The following is a 22,178-nucleotide window of genomic DNA, read 5'->3' as shown; positions in this document are numbered from 1 at the left end:
GGCCGATCCGCTCTGTGTGCACATGCCATAACCCTACCCCTAACCCTACCCGTAACCCTAACCCTACCCCTAACCCTACCCCTAGTTCTAACCCTAGTTCTAACCCTAACCCTAGTGGAAAAAGAAAAAAAAATATTTTCTTTATTTTATTATTGTCCCTACCTATGGGGGTGATAAAGGGGGGGGTTTATTTATTATTTTTTTATTTTGATCGCTGTGATAGAACCTACCACAGCGATCAAAATGTACCTCTAATGAATCTGCCGGCCGGCGGGCGCACTGAGCATGCGCCCGCCATTTTGGAAGATGGCGGCGCCCATGATGGAGGCGGACGGGGACCGGGAGCCTCGGTAAGTATAAGGGGGGGGGAGATCGGGGCACGGGGGGGGCGTCGGAGCACGGGGGGGTGACATAGGAGCAGGGGGGGAGCGGGCAGGAGGACGGGGGAGCGGACAGCAGGACGGGGGAGCCGGCAGGCGGACGGAGGGGACCGGACCCTATAACGGAGCACTGGGGGGGCGATCGGTGGGGTGGGGGGGGGTCACATTAGTGTTTCCAGCCATGGCCGATGATATTGCAGCATCGGCCATGGCTGGATTGTAATATTTCACCAGTTTTTTAGGTGAAATATTACAAATCGCTCTGATTGGCAGTTTCACTTTCAACAGCCAATCAGAGCGATCGTAGCCACGGGGGGGTGAAGCCACCCCCCCTGGGCTGAAGTACCACTCCCCCTCTCCCTGCAGATCGGGTAAAATAGGAGTTAACCCCTTCACCCGATCTGCAGGGACGCGATCATTCCATGACGCCACATAGGCGTCATGGGTCGGATTGGCACGGGTTTTCATGACGCCTATGTGGCGTCATGGGTCGGGAAGGGGTTAAAAAAAAAAAAAAAGGTTGAAAACTCTGCTGTGCATAATAATTTGGAACATGCATTTTGAGTGTTTATTTTTTTAAAGAAACTGTTTTCATAGGCAGTTTGTTCCAAAACATTGCAATTATACTAGAATAGTAGATGACTGGAAAATAACAATGACTGCAATTCAGATAGGTAATTTTGAGAAAATATGAGGAAATATTATTTGCATAGTAATTTGGAACACGGTGTAGATTCACAAATGTGTTGGGTTGTTTTTTTTTGTTAATTCAACACTGTTTCATGTCATTGTAGCTTCAGTCTGCCCAGGACGTGCTGCCGATTAGCATTTCTGTATAGCCATCGCAGTGGTCACGCATCACTACACTGAGCGCGCTGTAATAGCTACCCTGCACTTAGACTGATGGGCCGCTCTGCGTGAATGCGCAAAGGATATATGTTCATTTTTTCCTTCTGGCTGTACTTCCATTAAGGCAGCCAGACATGATTTCAAGGCTATGTTCACATGTGGCGTTTTTGCAACTTTTTTTTTTTTCTTTATGTTCGCAGGGCAAACACTGCCTAAAATAAGACATTTTTGGTGCATTTTTTTTTCCTCGTTAAATTGGGTCAAAAAGACTGAAAGAATTGACATTCTGCAGATCAAAAACAAAATGCAAGGTTAAAAAAAAAAAAAAAAGCAGACAATTTTTGAGACCTCATTTATTTTGCTTTACTATAAAACACAGCAGCTTTTGTGAAAAACTGCTGCAAAAAACGCCATGTGGAGCCAAGTGGCGTTTCTGGCTGACTGGCATTTTCTTATTTTGTGTAAAACTGACCCTGCTGGTCGAATTGCGGGACGAATTGTACTTGTGAATTAATCCTTTCATTTTATCTTATAATGTACTGGAAAATGGGAGGGAAAATATTCCAAGTTGGATGGCGTAATGAGGAAAAAAAAAAAACACTCAATTGCACCATTGTTTTAGGGTTTTCTTCTTGCATTACGGCATTTATTATACGGTAATTATGTCCTGGTAAGTTTCCATATCAGGAGAACTACAGCAACACCCAGCGTGTATAGATCTTATTGTATTACATTGGTATTTACAGTCTGTATTTTGTTTAAGTATAAAAAATGTTTGTCACAATCTTGTAAGAGGCGTAATTTTATAAAGCAGTGTGGGCTTTTTTTTTTCTCTCTTTGTTATTGATCATACCATTAAGGCTGGGTTCACACTGCGTTGAACCTGTCCGTTAGACGGATTACGTTACACCCCGGCATAAATGCGCTGTAACGTCTGTAACCCCGCCATTAAGTTCTATGTCACAATGGGCGTGTGCTAGCCATGTGCCGTCATTCAGTGACGGACCCTGAGACGCGTGCTGGAGCGTTTCCGGGTCCGTCACTGCTAGCGCAGAAAGAGCTAGCAGATGCTCTATCTGCGCTAGCGATGGTGCCAAGTCGGCACTTGCGTTATTGATCGTTTTTAGTAGGCCGTTGGCTACCATGCCAATCCATTGGGGATATGGTCACAGGAGGGGTGGTGATGGTGACAGAACGGTCCTATCATTGTCAGAGATTGACAGGAGCATTTAAATGGTTAACAGGGAGCTGAACCGAATCTTCTCTCTAGTACTAAGGGCGGATAACGTTGCTCCTATGCACCCCTCACCGGTCACTACCACATTTGTCCTATGTACTGGATGGATGCACCTGAGGCCCCTTCACACATCCTGATGTTTCTGATACTCGAAAAACCAGTAGTGGTGCTATCCATGTCTGTATGTAACATTATGTAAGTGTGACACATACCGTCACCTGGGAAAAGCAGTACAGTTCACGCTGTTCGTACGCACCGGGTGCTGAAGGCTGCTCTCCTCATTGTCTCCCTGAGATCGCAACAATGGTGGGAGTTGAATTCAACACCTGCTGTGAACATAGTGTATTGAATAATAAACAAAGTGTGGGCTTCCTTGTGATTCTTTTCATAACCAGCAGAGGAAAAGCCTACCGCAGGGGGCTGATAATAATCTGTGAAAGGGGCAAATATCCCAAAAGGTTCCCAGGCTCACGGCTGTTTGCTTAGCCTTTACTTTGTAACCAGCAAAGGCTAAACAGACAGCTGTGGACTGATATTAATAGGCTGGGAAGGGGCTAGGGATATTGGGACTCCTCTCAGGCTAAGAACATCATCAGCCGTCCCAGAAATGGGGCATCCATGAGATGCGCTTGGCCTCGCTCTTCCCACTTGCCCTGGTGTGGTGGCAAGTGGGCTAATGTCAGCTGTTTTATGGACACTGACATCAAGCCCAGGGGTTAGTAATGGAGAGGCATCTATAAAATAACCCCCACAGCTGTCTGCTTAGCGTTTGCTAGTTAGGAATTATAGGGGAATCCTAAGTTGTTTTGTCTTTTTCTGGGGTCCCCCCATTAACTAACCAGTAAAGGCTAAGCAAAAAGTTGTTGTTAATAGCCTGGGAACCTTTTGGGATATTGGCCCCCTTTCCCAGATTAACATCAGCCCCCTGCATTCAGCCTTCTCTCGGCTTGTTATTAAAATTACGCGGAAGCATACACAATTTTGTTTTTTGAATGTTATAGTACACGATGTACACAGTGGGTGCTGAACACAACTCCCAATATTTGGCATTTGGTCGCGCTGATCTTGGGGAGACCAGGTGAGAATGATGCTAACAGCCTTCAGTTCCTGGGAACAGTGCGGCATGTATGACTTTCCCCAGGCACCAGTATGTGTCACACTGATACGGCACACGGATAACGTCCGTGTGTAATCAGTATGCATGTGTGCAGGACATTTTGCGGCCTGTGCTGCTGTTAAAAATATATATATATATATATATATATATATATATATATATATATATATATATATATATATATATATATATATATATATATATATATATATATATATATACATATACATATACACACAGTGGGGCAAAAAAGTATTTAGTCATTCAGCAATAGTGCAAGTTCCACCACTTAAAAAGATGAGAGGCGTCTGTAATTTACATCATAGGTAGACCTCAACTATGGGAGACAAACTGAGAAAAAAAAATCCAGAAAATCACATTGTCTGTTTTTTTTTATCATTTTATTTGCATATTATGGTGGAAAATAAGTATTTGGTCAGAAACAAAATTTCATCTCAATACTTTGTAATATAGCCTTTGTTGGCAATGACAGAGGTCAAACGTTTTCTGTAAGTCTTCACAAGGTTGCCACACACTGTTGTTGGTATGTTGGCCCATTCCTCCATGCAGATCTCCTCTAGAGCAGTGATGTTTTTGGCTTTTCGCTTGGCAACACGGACTTTCAACTCCCTCCAAAGGTTTTCTATAGGGTTGAGATCTGGAGACTGGCTAGGCCACTCTAGGACCTTGAAATGCTTCTAACGAAGCAACTCCTTCGTTGCCCTGGCGGTGTGCTTTGGATCATTGTCAAGTTGAAAGACCCAGCCACGTTTCATCTTCAATGCCCTTGCTGATGGAAGGAGGTTTGCACTCAAAATCTCATGATACATGGCCCCATTCATTCTTTCATGTACCCGGATCAGTCGTCCTGGCCCCTTTGCAGAGAAACAGCCCCAAAGCATGATGTTTCCACCACCATGCTTTACAGTAGATATGGTGTTTGATGGATGCAACTCAGTATTCTTTTTCCTCCAAACACGACAAGTTGTGTTTCTACCAAACAGTTCCAGTTTGGTTTCATCAGACCATAGGACATTCTCCCCAAACTCCTCTGGATCATCCAAATGCTCTCTAGCAAACTTCAGACGGGCCCGGACATGTACTGGCTTAAGCAGTGGGACACGTCTGGCACTGCAGGATCTGAGTCCATGGTGGCGTAGTGTATTACTTATGGTAGGCCTTGTTACATTGGTCCCAGCTCTCTGCAGTTCATTCACTAGGTCCCCCCGCGTGGTTCTGGGATTTTTGCTCACCGTTCTTGTGATCATTCTGACCCCACGGGGTGGGATTTTGCGTGGAGCCCCAGATCGAGGGAGATTATCAGTGGTCTTGAATGTCTTCCATTTTCTAATTATTGCTCCCACTGTTGATTTCTTCACTCCAAGCTGGTTGGCTATTGCAAATTCAGTCTTCCCAGCCTGGTGCAGGGCTACAATTTTGTTTCTGGTGTCCTTTGACAGCTCTTTGGTCTTCACCATAGTGGAGTTTGGAGTCAGACTGTTTGAGGGTGTGCACAGGTGTCTTTTTATACTGATAAGTTTAAACAGGTGCCATTACTACAGGTAATGAGTGGAGGACAGAGGAGCCTCTTAAAGAAGAAGTTACAGGTCTGTGAGAGCCAGAAATCTTGATTGTTTGTTTCTGACCAAATACTTATTTTCCACCATAATATGCAAATAAAATGATAAAAAAACAGACAATGTGATTTTCTGGATTTTTATTTCTCAGTTTGTCTCCCATAGTTGAGGTCTACCTATGATGTAAATTACAGACGCCTCTCATCTTTTTAAGTGGTGGAACTTGCACTATTGCTGAATGACTAAATACTTTTTTGCCCCACTGTGTGTGTGTATATATATATATATATATATATATATATATATATATATATATATATATATATATATATATATATATATATATATATATATAATATTAGTGCCTACAAGTAGTATTCAACCCCCTGCAGATTTAGCAAGTTTACACATTTGGAATTAACTTGGCATTGTGACATTTGGACTGTAGATCACCCTGGAAGTGTGAAATGCACTGCAGTAAAAAAGAATGTTATTTCTTGTTTATTTTTTTTTTAAATTGTGAAAAGTCTTTTCAGAGGGTCATTTATTATTCAACCCCTCAACCCACCAGAATTCTGTTTGGTTCCCCTAAAGTATTAAGAAGTAGTTCAGGCACAAAGAACAATGAGCTTCACATGTTTGGATTAATTATCTCTTTTTCCAGCCTTTTCTGACTATTTAAGACCCTCCCCAAACTTGTGAACAGCACTCAAACATGGTCAACATGGGAAAGACAAAGGAGCATTCCAAGGCCATCAGAGACAAGATCGTAGAGGGTCACAAGGCTGGCAAGGGGTACAAAACCCTTTCCAAGGAGTTGGGCCTACCTGTTTCCACTGTTGGGAGCATCATCCGGAAGTGGAAGGCTTATGGAACTACTGGACAGCCTTTGAAAGTTTCCTCCCGTGCCGAGGCCAGGCTTGTCCGAAGAGTCAAGGCTAACCCAAGGACAACAAGGAAGGAGCTCCGGGAAGATCTCATGGCAGTGGGGACATTGGTTTCAGTCAATACCATAAGTAACGTACTCCACCGCAATGGTCTCCGTTCCAGACGAGCCCGTAAGGTACCTTTACTTTCAAAGCGTCATGTCAAGGCTCGTCTAGTTTGCTCATGATCACTTGGAGGACTCTGAGACTGACTGGTTCAAGGTTCTCTGGTCTGATGAGACCAAGATCGAGATCTTTGGTGCCAACCACACACGTGACGTTTGGAGACTGGATGGCACTGCATACGACCCCAAGAATACCATCCCTACAGTCGAGCATGGTGGTGGCAGCATCATGCTGTGGGGCTGTTTCTCAGCCAAGGGGCCTGGCCATCTGGTCCGCATCCATGGGAAGATGGATAGCACGGAATACCTGGAGATTTTGGCCAAGAACCTCCGCTCCTCCATCAAGGATCTTAAGATGGGTCGTCATTTCATCTTCCAATAAGACAACGACCCAAAGCACACAGCCAAGAAAACCAAGGCCTGGTTCAAGAGGCAAAAAAATCAAGGTGTTGCAGTGGCCTAGTCAGTCTCCTGACCTTAACCCAATTGAAAACTTGTGGAAGGAGCTCAAGATTAAAGTCCACATGAGACACCCAAAGAACCTAGATAACTTGGAGAAGATCTGCATGGAGGAATGGGCCAAGATAATTCCAGAGACCTGTGCTGGCCTGATCAGGTCTTATAAAAGACGATTATTAGCTGTAATTGCAAACAAAGGTTATTCCACAAAATATTAAACCTAGGGGTTGAATAATAATTGACCCACACTTTTATGTTTAAAATTTCTAAAAATTTAACTGATCAACAAAACTTTTTGGTTTGTAAGATTTATGCATCTGTTAATAAATCCTGCTCTTGTTTGAAGCTTGAAGGCTCTAACTTATTTGCATCTTATTAAATCTGCAGGGGGTTGAATACTACTTTTAGGCACACTGTGTGTGTGTGTGTGTGTGTGTGTGTGTGTGTGTGTATAGATAGATAGATAGATAGATAGATAGATACACACGTACACATATATATACATGTCAACGTGTTTTTGCCCACGCATACACATCTGTGGAAACACACTGACATGTGCGCAGACCACTAATTTTAATGGATCTACATGTGTAACTCTGCAGTACGCTTGAGAACAGTTGCTACACGTAATGGAGATACTGACATATGAAGGTGATGTAACTTGTCTTCCAGCTCGGGACGTCTCCTCTTCATCTCGCTGCTCAGTGCGGACACTTCTCCACGGTGAAGGTTCTCCTGCAGGCAGGGATCAGCCGAGACGCCCGGACCAAGGTGGACCGGACTCCCCTGCACATGGCGGCTGCCGAGGGACACACTCTCATAGTGGATTTACTGATCAAGGTGTGGCCACACCCATCGGGTGCAGTCCGCTCACCCATCTCCTCTTCCTAATTGGTTATTAATTGTGGTGTTTCCCCTTCTTCTTTAGAACGGCGCCAACATCAATGCCAAAGACATGCTGGAGATGACAGCGCTGCACTGGGCGACGGAGCACAATCACCAAGACGTGGTGGAGCTGCTCATCAACAATGGGGCTGACGTCAACCTCCAGAGCAAGTTTGGAAAAACACCCTTTGATATCGCCCTCGACCGAAACTACCCTGAGCTGCTGATTACCTTACAGGTTAGGCAGTCTGCATTTTTGTGCGGCTCTCCATTAGGCCAGTCTCACATGTCCAGATAATTCCGGTACCGGAAAAATCGATACCGGAGTTATCAGTGTCCGTGTGCTCATGTGGCACATCAGTGTGGCACACGTACGGCAGCCGTGTGCCGCCCATGTGCCGACTGAGGAGCACACGGACCGTGCAGGAGACAGTGCTAGAGTTAAGCGCTGTCCTCTGCTTTTGGTGCTGAAGCCGGCATCCATTCCTTCTCCCCAGCAGCGTTCGCTGGAGAGAAGGAATGAAAAATCAAGGTGTTTTTTTTTTGTGTTTAAAATAAAGTTCGTGGTCACATCCCACCCCTGTGCGCCCGCCCGCTTGCATTAAAATACTCACCCAGCTCCCGCAATGCCTCCTCTCAGCGCCGGCAGCTTATCCCTATGGGAGGTGGAGCCGCATATTCATCACTGTAATGAGCGGTACCAAGTGACCGCTCACACAAGTCAAGCTGCCAGCGCTGAGAGGAGGCATCGCAGGAGCTGGGTGAGTATTCTAATGCAAGCGGGCGGGCGCACAGGGGGTGGGAGGCGGGAAGTGACCACGAACTTTATTTTAAACACACAAAAAATAACAAAACCTTGATTTTTCATTCCTTCTCTCCAGCGAACGCTGCTGGAGAGAAGGAATGAATGCCGGCTTCAGCACCAAAAGCAGGGGACAGCGCTTAACTCTAGCTCTGTTTCTCCTGCGGCGGTACGTGCACACGGAGGAGAGTGCACACTGTTCTCCGTGTGCGGGACGCTTTGCGGACCGTGCTGCTGGAGAAACGTAGACATGTCTCCGTGTTTTGCACACGGACACACGGTCCGCGAAAAATCACTGACATGTGCAGAGACACATTGATTTTAATGTGTCTACGTGTGTCAGTGTCTCCGGTACGTGAGGAAACTGTCACCACACGTACCGGAGCCACTGACGTGTGAAACAGGCCTTGCAGGTACTGGTGCCAGTAAATGTGTTTAACCCTTTAGTGAATGAGCCAATTTTCACCTTAATGACTAGGCCAAACTTTTTAGTTCTGACCAGTGTCACTTTTTGTGGTAATAACTCTAGAATGATTCAATGGATCCCACTGATTCTGACAGGTTGTTTTTTTTTCTTCAATGACCTATTATACTTCATGATGGTGGTAAAATTTCTACGCTATGACTTTTTTATTATTTACCACAGACGCCCTGACGTGCATTTGTGTTGGGGTTAAGGGCGGGTTGGGATTAGGATTTGGCTGCTTCCACACATCAGTTTTTTGCCGTCAGTCACAATCCGGTGAATTTAAAAAAAAAAAAAAAAAAACCCGGATCCTTTAAAAGTTGCTACCGCAACCGATTTTTCGCATACACTTGTATTAGCGATGGATAGCCTTACGTTTCATCCATATTTTTTTTTATTTTTTTTGGCCGAATCCGTCAAATTGGGTTTTCTGGTGGCTGGAGAAAACGGACAGCGACGGATCAGTCACCATCCGTCGTTTGCTAGAATGGAACCCTATGGGGCCGGATCCGTCAAATGATGGAATCCAGCGACTGATTCAGTGTGGGTTTTTTTTTAATCCAGTTAGCTGGATCAGCTAGTCGGATCAGTCAAAAAAACGGATCCATCACATCAGTTTTTCACAGTCTGCGACGGATCAGATTTTTTTAAACATTCGACGGTTTGTGACTGATAGCAAAAAAACTGATGTGTGAAAGCAGCCTTACGGATGTAGTTAGGGGCGTGTTAGGGTTGGGATTAGGGCTAGGGGCGTGTTCGGGTTAGGGGTGTGGTAAGGGTTGGGCTTAGGGCTAGGGGTGTGTTAAGAGGGAGTTAGAATTGGGGGGGGGGGGGGGGGGTTCCACTGTTTAGGTACATCAGGGGCTCTCCAAACGAGACATCGCGTCCGGCCTCAATTCCAGCCAATTCTGTGTTGAAAAAGAAAAACAGTCTTCCTTCCCTTTCGAGCTCTCCCGTGCGCCCAAACAGTGGTTTACCCAGTGGGATATCGGCGTACTCAGGACATATTGCACAGCAACTTTTGAGGACCAATTTCTCCTGTTACCCTTGGGGAAAATACAAAACTGGGGGCTAAAAATCATTTTTGTGGGAAAAAAATTTTTTTTTTATTTTCTCAGCTCTGTGTTATAAACTTTAGTGAAACACTTGGGGGTTTAGAGTTCTCACAACACATCTAGATAAGTTCCTTCGGGGGGGTCTAGTTTCCGATATGGTATCACTTGTGGGGGGTTTCTAATGTTTAGGTACATCAGGGGCTTTGCAAACGCATCTTGACGCCTGCAGACCAATCCATCAGTCTGCATTCCAAAACGGCACTCCATCCCTTCTGAGCTCTGCCATGCACCCAAATAGTGGTGTACACCCACATATGGGGTATCGGTGTACTCGGGACAAATTGCACAACAACTTTTGAGGACCAATTTCTCCTGTTACCACCTGAAGGGTTAATAAACTTCTTGAATGTGGTTTTGAGCACCTTAAGGGGTGCAGTTTTTAGAATGATGTCACACTTGGGTATTTTCTCATATAGACCCCTCAAAGTAACTTCAAATGTGATGTGGTCCCCAAAAAAGAAAAAAAAAAAATGGTGTTGTAAAAATGAGAAATCGCTGGTCAACTTTTGACCCTTATATTTTCCTAACAAAAAAAATTTTGGTGCCAAAAATTGTGCTGATGTAAAGTAGGCATGTGGGAAATGTTACTTATTAAGCATTTTGTGTGACATATATCTCTGATTTAACCCCTTCCCGACCTGTGACGCCACGTAGGCATCATTAAAGTCGGTGCCAATCCGACCTGTGACGCCTATGTGGCGTCATGGAGGGATCGCGTCCCTGCAGGTCGGGTGAAAGGGTTAACTCCAATTTCACCCGATCTGCAGGGGGAGGGGGGAGTGGTACTTCAGCCCGGGGAGGGGGGGTGGCTTCGCGCTACTTTCAACAGCCAATCAGAGCGATTTGTACTATTTCACCTATGAAAAGTGGTGAACTATTACAATCCAGCCATGCCTGATGCTACAATATCATCGGCCATGGCTGGAAACCCTGATCTGCCCGTACAGTGGTCCGCTCTCCTTCGTCCTCCTGTCCGCTCCCCCCGTGCTCCGATCCCACCCCCTCATACTTACCGAGCCTCCCGGTGTCTGTCCGTCTTCTCCATGGGCGCCGCCATCTTCCAAAATGGCAGGCGCATGCGCAGTGCGCCCGCTGAATCGGCCGGCAGATTCGTTCCAGGTACATTTTGATCACTGTGATAGGTTCTATCACAGTGATCAAAAAAAAAAAAATTGTAAATGAACACCCCCACCCCCCTTTATTACCCCCATAGGTAGGGACAATAATAAAATAAAGAAGATGTGTGTGTGTGTGTATGTATATGTGTGTGTATATATATATATATATATATATATATATTTATTTTTTTTTTCCATTAGGGTTACGGTTAGAATTAGGCTAGAATTAGGCTATGTGCACACGTCGCGAATTTGGCTGCGGATCCGCAGCGGATTGGCCGCTGCGGATTTGTAGCAGTTTTCCATCAGGGTTACAGTACCATGTAAACCTATGGAAAACCAAATCCGCTGTGCCCATGGTGCTTAAAATACCGCGCGGAAACGCTGTGTTGTATTTTCCGCAGGATGTCAACTCTTTTGTGCGAATTCCGCAGCGTTTTACACCTGATTCTCAATAGGAATCCACAGGTGAAATCTGCACAAAAACCATTGGAAATCCGCGGTAAAACGCAGTGCCCAAACAGTGGTCCCCCCCACATATGGGGTATCAGCGTACTCAGGAAAAACTGGACAACAGCTTTTGGGGTCCAATTTCTCCTGTTACTCTTGTGAAAATAAAAAAAATTGCGGGCTGAAAAATTTGAGGAAAGAAAAATTATTTTTCATTTTCACGGCACTGCGTTATAAACTTCTGTGAAGCACATGGGGGTTTAAAATGGTCACCGCACATCTAGATTAGTTCCATGGGAGGTCTAGTTTCCAAAATGGGGTCACTTGTGGGGGAGCTCCAATGTTTAGGCACACAGCGGCTCTCCAAACACGACATGGTGTCCGCTAATGATTGGAGCTAATTTTTCATTCAAAAAGTCAAATTTTTTTTTTCACAAATAAACACAAAAATTATCGACCTAAAATTACCACTAACATGAAGCCCAATATGTCACAAAAAAAACAATCTTAGAACCTCTAGGATCCGTTGAAGCGTTCCTGAGTTAGGCTACGTTCACATTTGCGTTGTGCGCCGCAGCGTCGGCGCCGCAACGCACAACGCAAACAAAAACGCAGCAAAACGCATGCACAACGCTGCGTTTTGCGCCGCATGCGTCCTTTTTTTTTAATTGATTTTGGACGCAGCAAAAATGCAACTTGCTGCGTCCTCTGCGCCGGGACGCGTGCGCCGCAGGGACGCATGCGGCGCAAAACGCAAGTGCGACGCATGTCCATGCGCCCCCATGTTAAATATAGGGGCGCATGACGCATGCGGCGACGCTGCGGCGCAGACCGCAAATGTGAACGTAGCCTTATTACCTCATAAAGGGACACTGGTCAGAATTGCAAAAAACGGCCAGGTCATTAACGTCAAAATAGGCTGGGTCATGAAGGGGTTAAGGGCATGAAAATTCAGAGTTGGAAAATTGCGAAATTTTTGCCAAATTTCCGTTTTTTTTTGTTTTTTTTCACAAGCGCAAGTCATATCAAAGAAATTTTACCACTATCCTAAAGTAAAATATGTCATGAGAAAACAATGTCAGGATCATCGGGATCCATGGAAGCGTTCGAGTTATTACCTCATAAAGGGACCGTGGTCAGAAATGTAAAATAATAATTTTCAATCTCTTCCAGTATAAGGCTGGGATCACATTCTTGTGTTCTCCACTCCGCACATGTCTGGGTTGCTGTGTAAATCCCACAAAATTGCGATTCACACGAAACCCCCAACTGAACCACCCACCTTTTAATGAGGCAGATGGAGACACTTTAGGCTATATGCACACGTTGCGGATCCACAGCGTTTTTTTTTTCTGTGTAGAATTGCACCAAATCTGCAAAGTCAATGTTAATCAATGGGAATCCAGAATTGGTGTGCACATGCTGCGGAAAATTCTGTCCTGATTCGCAGCGTTTTATTTTCCGCAGCATGTCAATTCTTTTCTCCTACGCCTCATTGGGGGACACAGGACCATGGGTGTTATGCTGCTTGCCACTAGGACACTAAGTAAACACAAAGAATTACCGTATTTTTCGCTTTGTAAGACGCTCCGGATTATAAGACGCACCCCAAATTTTGAGGAGAAAAATAGGAAAAAACTTTTTTTAATAAATTGAGGGGGCTTCTTATAATCCATGCGTCTTATTGCTTACCAGGGGTTGTGGCTGCGGTGGATCAGGGTCCCAGGGTCGTTGCTGGGGGCAGGAGTGGAGCATTGCTGCAGGCTGGGATGATGGGGTCTGCAGGGGGGCTTCGGTGCTGCATGGGGGCTGCTGTGCTGCAGGCTGGGATGAGGGGTGCTGCAGGGGGCTCTGGTGCTGCAGAGGGCTCTGGTGCTGCAGGGGGCTCTGGTGCTGCAGGGGGCTCTGGTGCTGCAGGGGGCTCTGGTGCTGCAGGGGGCTCTGGTGCTGCAGGGGGCTCTGGTGCTGCAGGGGGCTCTGGTGCTGCAGGGGGCTCTGGTGCTGCAGGGGGCTCTGGTGCTGCAGGGGGCTCTGGTGCTGCAGGGGGCTCTGGTGCTGCAGGGGGCTCTGGTGCTGCAGGGGGCTCTGGTGCTGCAGGGGGCTCTGGTGCTGCAGGGCTGTCTCCAGGGCTGTCTCCGGTGCTGCGGGGGGCTCTGGCAACATTTTGTGAAAGACCAGAGCCCCCAGCAGTTCGTCCATGCGTTCCTGTATGACTGACTCCGGGAAAATGGCCGCCGGAATCTCGAGAGATGAGATCTCAGTGCTGAAATCTCATCTCCCGAGATTCCGGCGGCCATTTTCCAGGAGTTAGTCATACTAGAACGCATGGACGAACTGCCGGGGGGCTCTGGTCTTTCACAAAATGTCGCCAGAGCCCCCCGCAGCACCGGAGCCTCCAGCATCACCCGGGGCAGCAGCGGACAACCCCGGCAGTGGCGGCGGGTGACAGCGGCGGCGGGCGACAGCGGCGGCGGGCGGTAGCAGCGGCGGACACCCCCTCATCCCAGCCTGTAATGGTAAGCGGTATATCCGCTTTGTTAGACGCACCCACATTTCCCCCCCAAATTTGGGGGAAATAAAGTGCGTCTTACAAAGCGTAAAATACGGTAACTCCTCCTCTGCAGTAGACACCCCTTGACTGGCCAGTAACAACCCAGTTCTTGCTTAGTGTCTGTAGGAGGCACTTGGGTCTTTTTGAGACCCCAACGTTTATTTTATTTTTCTGTAAATTTTTATTTTTTAATTAACAGAGTGAAGGGGGCGACCGATTCCTTTTCAGGGTCTGTTCTCCCCCGAACCATCAACAGGCGAGTATACCTCCCCGTACCTCTCCTGCAACGTTTGGGGTACGCCTAATCTACGCTAGGGCAACGGTTCCTATACGGTCCCGATCTCCCCCCTGTAAGATGGCGAGCACATAGAGTATACCTCTCATGTGCATCTCCCGGGCTCTACCGCACTCAAGCCCTCTCCTTGGCATCTTGTAGTCCCCACAGTAGCCGTAAGCCCCCCTGCGGCAGGCACAGCTGTAAGTCCCCTGAAAGGGGCAAGCACACGTCAGGGCGCTCTCCATCTCCCAGCATAGGGATGATCGATTGAGCTGGAGTTGGCTCCCTCCTCGGTGAGTACTACTCTTCCTCACGCTACTGACGTGGGAAGATGCGGTCCGGGTCCCTGGGGAGAGGTACCGCTGGCTAGATGCCAGCTGCGACCGTTAGATGCGGCGCGCTCTGCTGGCCGGCTTCACTAATTTAGTCCCTGGTTTCTTCAGCCGGACTAGGCCGCAATTCAAAAATCCCGCCCACCGCCAGAGCCCCGCCCACTACTCAGGCACTTCTCACTCTGAACAAAATCTTGGGCACCATCTTGGGACACTGCTGCAGGGAAATACAGCCGAAAACGCTACTTCCCTCTCTTCCTCCCTGGGGACACCAGCACAGGACCGTGGGTAAGCTGCTCCACTCCATAGTGAAAAACTTAACCCCTTCTCTGCACCCATAGCCCTGCTATTAGCAGCTTACTGGAGAATAGACATACACTATGTCTCAATCTAAGGAGGCAAAAAGGGGCAATAAAAAGCACACTGTGTTTACTTCATGTGCCTCTTGCAATTCTGCGTTGCCACGTGCCCACAATACCCCAGAACTGTCACCCAGCCTGTGCGCAGCCACCTTCTGCCTCCACCTCCAATGTCTCCGTCGAGCCTAACCCTCCTGAGTGGGCCGCGTCCTTGTCACGCTTTATGGATTCCTTGGTCAAGGCATTGGACTCTTTCCGAGGGTCCTCCTTAAGCCAGAACTCGCCTCCATCGGCTGCGACGGAATCTGGCGCCTGTGCGATGCCGTCCGACCACAGGGGGCATACCGTACTACGGGAATCTCGGGGTGCCAGGAAAAGAACCCTTCCCTCATCTCCCGTCCATGCTCGAGCTTCAGTATCTGTGAGCTCATCTTCTCGCTCCCCCTCCCCCGAGGGTCGCAGCGTACATGACTCAGAATACGAGTCGGAGGAATCTTTAACCCAAGACCAAGACTCCTCTATCGGTCAGGAGACACTTGACTCCCTTATTGAGGCAGTCAACAAAACACTAATGGTGGACGAGGAATCTGTATCCACTCAGGAACACGTTGTCTTTTAAAAAGACTAAACGCGTTCAAATGATATTTGCTATCGCCCTGAGTTTCAGGACATTGTCCAAAAGCACAGGGAACACCCGGAGAAGTGATTTACGGCTCAAAAAGCCACGGAAGCTAAATATCCTTTCTCCAAGGATCTGATGAAGGAGTTGCTTCTCTCTCCTGTGGATCCTGCCGTATCGCGACTCGCAGCCAAAACCGCCTTATCTCTGTCTGACGGTTCATCAGTCAAAAATCCTTCTGACCGTCAAATTGACTACCTAGCTCGCTCTGTCTTTGAGGCCTCAGGAGCAGCTCTCCTTCCATCCTTTGCCGCTACCTGGGTGGCTAAGGCAATGGATGCCTGGGCAGAGGTGTTAACCTCTACCGTCAACGACAGTAATCTTCCCCCAGAGGCGGCCAGACTAGCTAACCAGTAGGCTCAGGCCGGAGATTTTGTAGTTAATGCTTCCATAGATGTGGCTAATTGCGCTGTGCAAGCGGCCTCAACCGCAGTCTCCATCAGGAGGGCCTTATGACTCCATGATTGGCGAGCAGATTCTGCTTCTAAAAAGTCGCTGACTTCTTTACCTTACCAAGCTGGTTGTTTATTTTGGGGAGAAACTAGACCAAATAATTTCTGATGCTACTGGAGGGAAGAGTAAATTTCTTCCTCAGCGAAAACCTGCCCGGCCTTTTCGGCCGCAGTTTCGATTCTGGTCCTTTCGTAACAGCTCCAGTTGGTCGTCCTCCTCCCCTGGTTCGGGACGGCGGGAAAACGGATATCCCAGGTCTCATACAGACCAAACCGCTCCTGGAAACCCAGACTGAGACCTTCTGGCCCTAAGGCATCCGCATCCCTTAAACCTTCTACACAATGACTCGATTGTTTGTGCGGCGGACACCGACAAAGTAGGTGGACGCCTTCTTTCGTTCCGTCAAAATTGGCTCTCGGTCATTCACGACGAGTGGGTCAGAGAGCTTGTGTCTTCCAGATACAAAATCGAGTTTTCTTCCATCTCCCCTCCGAGCTTCTTCCAGTCTTCTCCCCCCCCCCCACCCAAAGCAAGGGCGTCACATCTTCAGGCCTTGCAGGCGCTTCAAAGGGATGGTGTCATCGTTCCGGTCCCTCGAGACCAAAGGTTCAAGGGGTTTTACTCCAATCTTTTCGTGGTCCCAAAGAAGGACGGGACCCTACGGCCCATACTGGACCTCAAACTGCTAAACAAGTTCGTACGGGTCCGACACTTCAGGATGGACTCGCTCTGTTCCGTTGTCTTGTCCCTGGAAAAAGGAGAGTTCCTTGCATCCATAGACATCAAGGATGCTTATCTACATATTCCAATTTTTCCCTCTCATCAGCAGTTCCTGCTTTTCGCAGTCCAAGAAGAACACTTCCAGTTTGTGGCCTTGCTCTTCGGACTCGCCACTGCCCCAGAGTCTTCACGAAGGTCATGGCGGCTGTCATGGCAATTCTTCACGCTCGGGGAGTGGTAGTCCTTCTGTATCTGGATGACCTTTTAATCAAGGGTCTGACCCATTCTGCCTGCGAGGAGTCTGTAAGTATCACCGTGGATTCTCTTTCTCGCCTGGGTTGGAAAATCAACTTTGAGAAATCCTCTCCAGTGCCAGCTCAGCAAATCTGCTTCCTGGGCATGATTTTGGACTCTTCCCGTGGGTTAGTCATTCTCCCTCCAGAGAAGGTCTTGTCCTTACAACAGGGAGCGCAGCCAATCCCTCACTCCATTCGCTTTGCGATGCGCATCCTCGGGAAAATGGTTGCGGCGATGGAAGCCGTTCCGTTTGCGCAGTTCCATCTCCATCTCTTGCAACAGGTGCTGCTGTTAGCCTGGGACAGGGGTCTGTTTTCCCTCGATCGACGTTTTCGCCTGTCCCCACAGGTCAGGCAGACCCTCAGGTGGTGGACACTTCAGTCTTCCCTGAACCAAAGGAAGTCCTTCCTCCCAGTGCGCTGGTTAGTGGTGACCACCAATGCCAGCCTTTTGGGCTGGGGCGCAGTTTTCAGTCACCACATGGCACAAGGTCGTTGGTCCATGAGAGAGTTGCGTCTTCTTATCAATATCTTGGAGATTCGAGCGATGACACTTGCCTTACGCAACTTTCACCATCTTCTCGCAGGCCATCCCATCAGAATCCAATCCGACAACGCCACAGCAGTGGTGTATATCAACCGGCAAGGGGGAACCCGCAGCAGGGAAGCCATGCTCGAAGTCTCCCACATCCTGCGCTGGGCCTAGACCAATCTCTCACTCATCTCGGCGATCCACATACCGGGTGTGGAGAATTGGGAAGCGGACTTCCTCAGTCGCCAAGGTCTTGCCTTGGGCGAGTGGTCCCTCCATCCGGAAGTCTTCCAGCAGATTTGTCTTCGCTGGGGGACGCTGAATGTGGATCTCATGGCCTCGAGGTTCAACAACCAGGTTCCCCAGTTCATTGCTCGATCCCGCGATCCTTGCACCATCGGGGCAGATGCTCTGGTCCTGTCGTGGCATCGGTTCCTGCTGCCATACATATTTCCGCCTCTTCCTCTGCTCCTGAGAGTCATCAAGAAGATCAGGGCAGAGGGGAGACCGGTAATCCTCGTCACACCGGACTGGCCACGCCGAGCATGGTACGCGGTATTTGTCCAAATGGTCGCCGATGTTCCCTGGCGGCTTCCAGATCGCATGGATCTCTCACAGGGCCCGATTTGCCACCAGAACTCCAGGGCCCTGTCTTTGACGGCGTGGCTGTTGAATCCTGGATTTTAGTCCAAGCTGGATTCTCTCCAGGGGTTTCTTCTACCATGATTCTCGCTAGGAAACTTCGTGCTTCCGGAGGGACATAGGAAAGGTCTACCCACCTCAAAGGCCACTCTAGTCAAGTGGATTCGCACTTCCAGGCAGCTATGTCTGCTGTCAAATAACAGTGACCGCATGAGCCGATGATGGGAGAATAGTCAAAGAGAAGCAGAGACCGCGCAGAAATTTACACACTTGCGCACATAGCCTTAGTCTGTTTTGCATCTTCTCCGATGGTATCCACCTTTTTGGGCATGCACAAATCTGTGGTCGCCCACACTTGCCACTTGTGCTCTAAAAAGGCGCCTAACTTGATGGTGTGTGTGTATATATGTATGTATGTGTGTGTATCTATCTATCTATATATATATATATATATATATATATATATATATATATATATATATATATATATATATATCAAAATGGATTCTTGTGACCTTTGTGCATTTTTATTTATTTAATTTTTTTTAAGATTGCTGGGCTCATACACCGCAGTACTTGTGTATGAGACTCAGTGACTTACTGACTGTGCCTGTGAGATTGTTTGTTTATTGCTGAATCTCACTGGCCACCATACCCTTGTCACAATGATAACCATCGGGACCCCTGATTCTCATTGTGGTGGTCCAATGGTTACTAAGGGACTCTCGTGACCACCTTTATAACAACTTAACTACTGCTCTCATTGACAGCAGTGTTTAAGGGGATTATCGACCCCCGATAATCTCGGGGCAGATACTGCAGGGTGTCAGCTGTCATATACAGATGACACCTGTGGGAATTGACGCCGCCCGGCGCTATACTCTTAATTCTTGATGTTAAAAAACAGCTCTGCGGACTAATGCCCCTTTAACAGCTGCCACTAAAAGGCATATCGGTGGTCAAGAGCATTCAACCTTCGAGCTTTGCTCAATCACGTGATCGCTCCTCTTCCACCACAGGAAACTATGCAAGGACAGGGACAATTCCACCCTCAGCCATCCAGGACCAACGCCATCACTGTCTCCTCGCCGCAGATCATCCTGACGCCCCGAGATCTGTCCAGCCTGGTGTCTGCGTCTAACCTGACCACTACTACAGGTATGGCGTAAAGGGCATAGTCCTGCACTCTCTGATGTTCATTTCATTTGTAATGTTTTTTTCTATTGCAGTCAACAGCAATGGAGGCACCATAGAGATTACCAACCCCAACTCTGTGCTGGCCACACTAGCAGCACTGGCAGAGGCCTCCGCCCCTATATCTGGCTCAGACTTTACAGCTGGTGAGTGTTGCCCTCGCCCCAGTTAGATCTTATGTTTATTATTTCTGGACTTTTACTCATAAAAGTATTGTTTTCCAGGCTCCACCACAGAGCTCGTGGATTCTGCTGGCTCCTCCGTGGGGCAGATTATGCAGAACCGAGGCCAGAGGGTGATCACCATTGTGACGGATGGCGTAGGGCTTGGAAACCTGCATGGGGGGTTTACTGCTGATCACATCCAGCATCCGCTCCTAGTGACCATACAAAATGGGGAGCAAGGTGAGTAGACATAGTGTAAGGAGAGAAGGAAGGGCGGGTGCCACATGTAACTGTTACCATTTTGTTTACAGTTGTCACCATCCCGGAGGAAGAGGTGATAGAGGAGGTGATTACTGAGGAAGACTTGCATCCAGCCAAAAAACCTCGCTTAGAAATGGTGGAGAATGCTACAGCAAAGAAAATGGTGAGGAGACTGATGCTCAGGGGCGAACCAGTGGGGAAAGGCGAGACCTAAGCGGCACCGTAGGAGAGGATGAATTTGGTCGCGGTTAATTCCTTTATCTCGTCTTCCATCCAGGACAACAATCACGACGAGGACGCCAGGAAGCTTCTCCAGCAGCAGCTGCACGAAGCGAACGTACGGGCACAGGAATTCCGGCAGCAGCTCCTGGAGAAGGAGCAGGAGGCGGAGGAGTACCGGGTGAGGCTGGAGAACCTGGCTCGACAACACATCAATGGGGACAGCTTCACGGTGGTGGGTGACGGAGACACCATTATCATCTCCACCGAGGAGTTACAGGGCACAGAGATGACGGAGATAGAGACAGTGGAACATTACTGCGACATCCCCGTGGAAAGCGTTGTGATGTGATCAAGCTGCCTCTATCATCGTAGCAGGTTGGCAAACTTTCCAGCTGGTTATCTGGGATCCAAGGCCAGAATAGGTTTGTAAATCTTAGGTTGGTGAGGTGCGAGGGTCCTCCGGAGAATAGCCCCTTAGTCACACTACTAATGCAATCCTGTATCATGAACGGCAGAAGGTGGACACAGCCCTGCTTCTGGGATGCGTTGGCCTCCTGATGGTGGTCCACAGCGGATGTGGCAGAGCCTCACTGTAAATGTACATATATACTGTATATAGACTGGTCTATATTTATATATTCTCCAGCAGCGCTCATGTCACTGCATCCCCCTCTACCCCTTCCCTGCAATATACATCACCTAGCTATCACTACACAACGCACAAAATGCTGGTTTCCCAGCCTTTGGTAACCGGTCATGCTGGGACTTGTAGTTTTAAAGTGAAACTAAAATATGGTGCTTGTGAGCTCAGCTGTGTTCCGTTCCATATTGGTTTGCATCCCAGAAGGATCCGTTTGTGGTCACACTTGGAACTCCCGAGACGAGAGATTGATGCTTCGTATTTGTTGCGGAACGTGGCTTAAAGCAAAAGACAGAACAGACCCAGCATAGACAGACACGGTGACAGTTTCTCCAGTCTACATGCTGTTACCATGGCAATCACTCCCAGCCCTTTTAATAATCATTAAAAGCCGCGATGTTGGAATATAACGCTCATATCTGTGGTCTTTCTTTGTTAACTCCATGATGGCCGATGCCAAAAAAACATAAACCACAGCATGTACAGTCTGGGGCTGAAAATGTGGGGTTCCCTGTATAATACTTCACTGAGGATTGTTTCATATTTTTTTTTACTTTTATTACTAGACTTGCCCTTTTTTTTTTTTTTTTTTTTTTTCCCCTTGTCTGTAATTAATTTATATGTAATATTTTAACTTTTATTTATATATAATTTCTCAATTCGGGCACAAAAAAAATCAGACTTCATGGAGAGGTCAAATTTTTCTTAGAAATGTATTTATTTTTTTTAAATAGAACACCATGTCTCGCCTCATTCTCTGCTTTAATGCACGCAATCTACTTTCTTGGGGGGGGGATGGGGGAGAGAAATATAATATTGAAGGAGTTTTAAAGGTAAATTTTATTCCTTGGCATATATAACATTTTTTTTTTTTTTTCTACGCGGAGTCACAAAATCCTCCAAATCAAAAAAATTTGCAACGCTTTTAAATAAAATCTTGTATATGATATATTCTGTATGAAAGTTATTTATACGTTGGAGACAATTATATAGAGCATTGTGTAATATATATGTGAAGCAAAAAATCTTTTTTTTTTTTTTTTTTTTTTTTTTTTCATTGTGTGGAGAATAAAAACTTCTGTGAATCTCTAAGTGGCCCCTTAGAAACAAGTGAATCAGATTGATTGCTCCCTGTTCAGTCACATGATGTGTCATTCCTGACCTGTATAAAGCATCGGCATATTCGGGAGAGAATTCTTTACAGAACTGCTTTTCTACAGCTCAGCAAACAATTTTGTCAATAATGTGAAATAATTTTCTTGTATTGTGTACATATTATTTTTTTTCTAATTTGTAAAACATTTTATATTTCAATAAAAGCCTTTTTTATATTTTAAAGTAAAAAAAAAG

The 22,178-nt window shown here is 47.1% G+C and overlaps 1 protein-coding gene across 1 annotated transcript in view; it reads left to right on the top strand.

Annotated features, from left to right (window-relative positions):
* Window positions 1-22,159, top strand: part of GABPB2 (GA binding protein transcription factor subunit beta 2) — a 28,053-nt gene extending 5,894 nt beyond the window's left edge. Inside the window, exons 3-9 of the mRNA XM_077259499.1 lie at window positions 7,343-7,510; window positions 7,599-7,793; window positions 19,367-19,505; window positions 19,577-19,687; window positions 19,766-19,945; window positions 20,017-20,129; window positions 20,244-22,159. Of these exons, the coding sequence (XP_077115614.1) occupies window positions 7,343-7,510; window positions 7,599-7,793; window positions 19,367-19,505; window positions 19,577-19,687; window positions 19,766-19,945; window positions 20,017-20,129; window positions 20,244-20,537 (1,200 nt within the window). The 3' untranslated portion in view covers window positions 20,538-22,159. The remainder of the gene's footprint in view (window positions 1-7,342; window positions 7,511-7,598; window positions 7,794-19,366; window positions 19,506-19,576; window positions 19,688-19,765; window positions 19,946-20,016; window positions 20,130-20,243) is intronic.
* The last annotated feature ends 19 nt before the right edge of the window (window positions 22,160-22,178 follow it).

This window comes from Ranitomeya variabilis, chromosome 1 (assembly GCF_051348905.1).
Source record: "Ranitomeya variabilis isolate aRanVar5 chromosome 1, aRanVar5.hap1, whole genome shotgun sequence".
Classification (NCBI taxonomy): domain Eukaryota; kingdom Metazoa; phylum Chordata; class Amphibia; order Anura; family Dendrobatidae; genus Ranitomeya; species Ranitomeya variabilis.
This window is presented reverse-complemented; position numbering and strand designations above follow the sequence as displayed.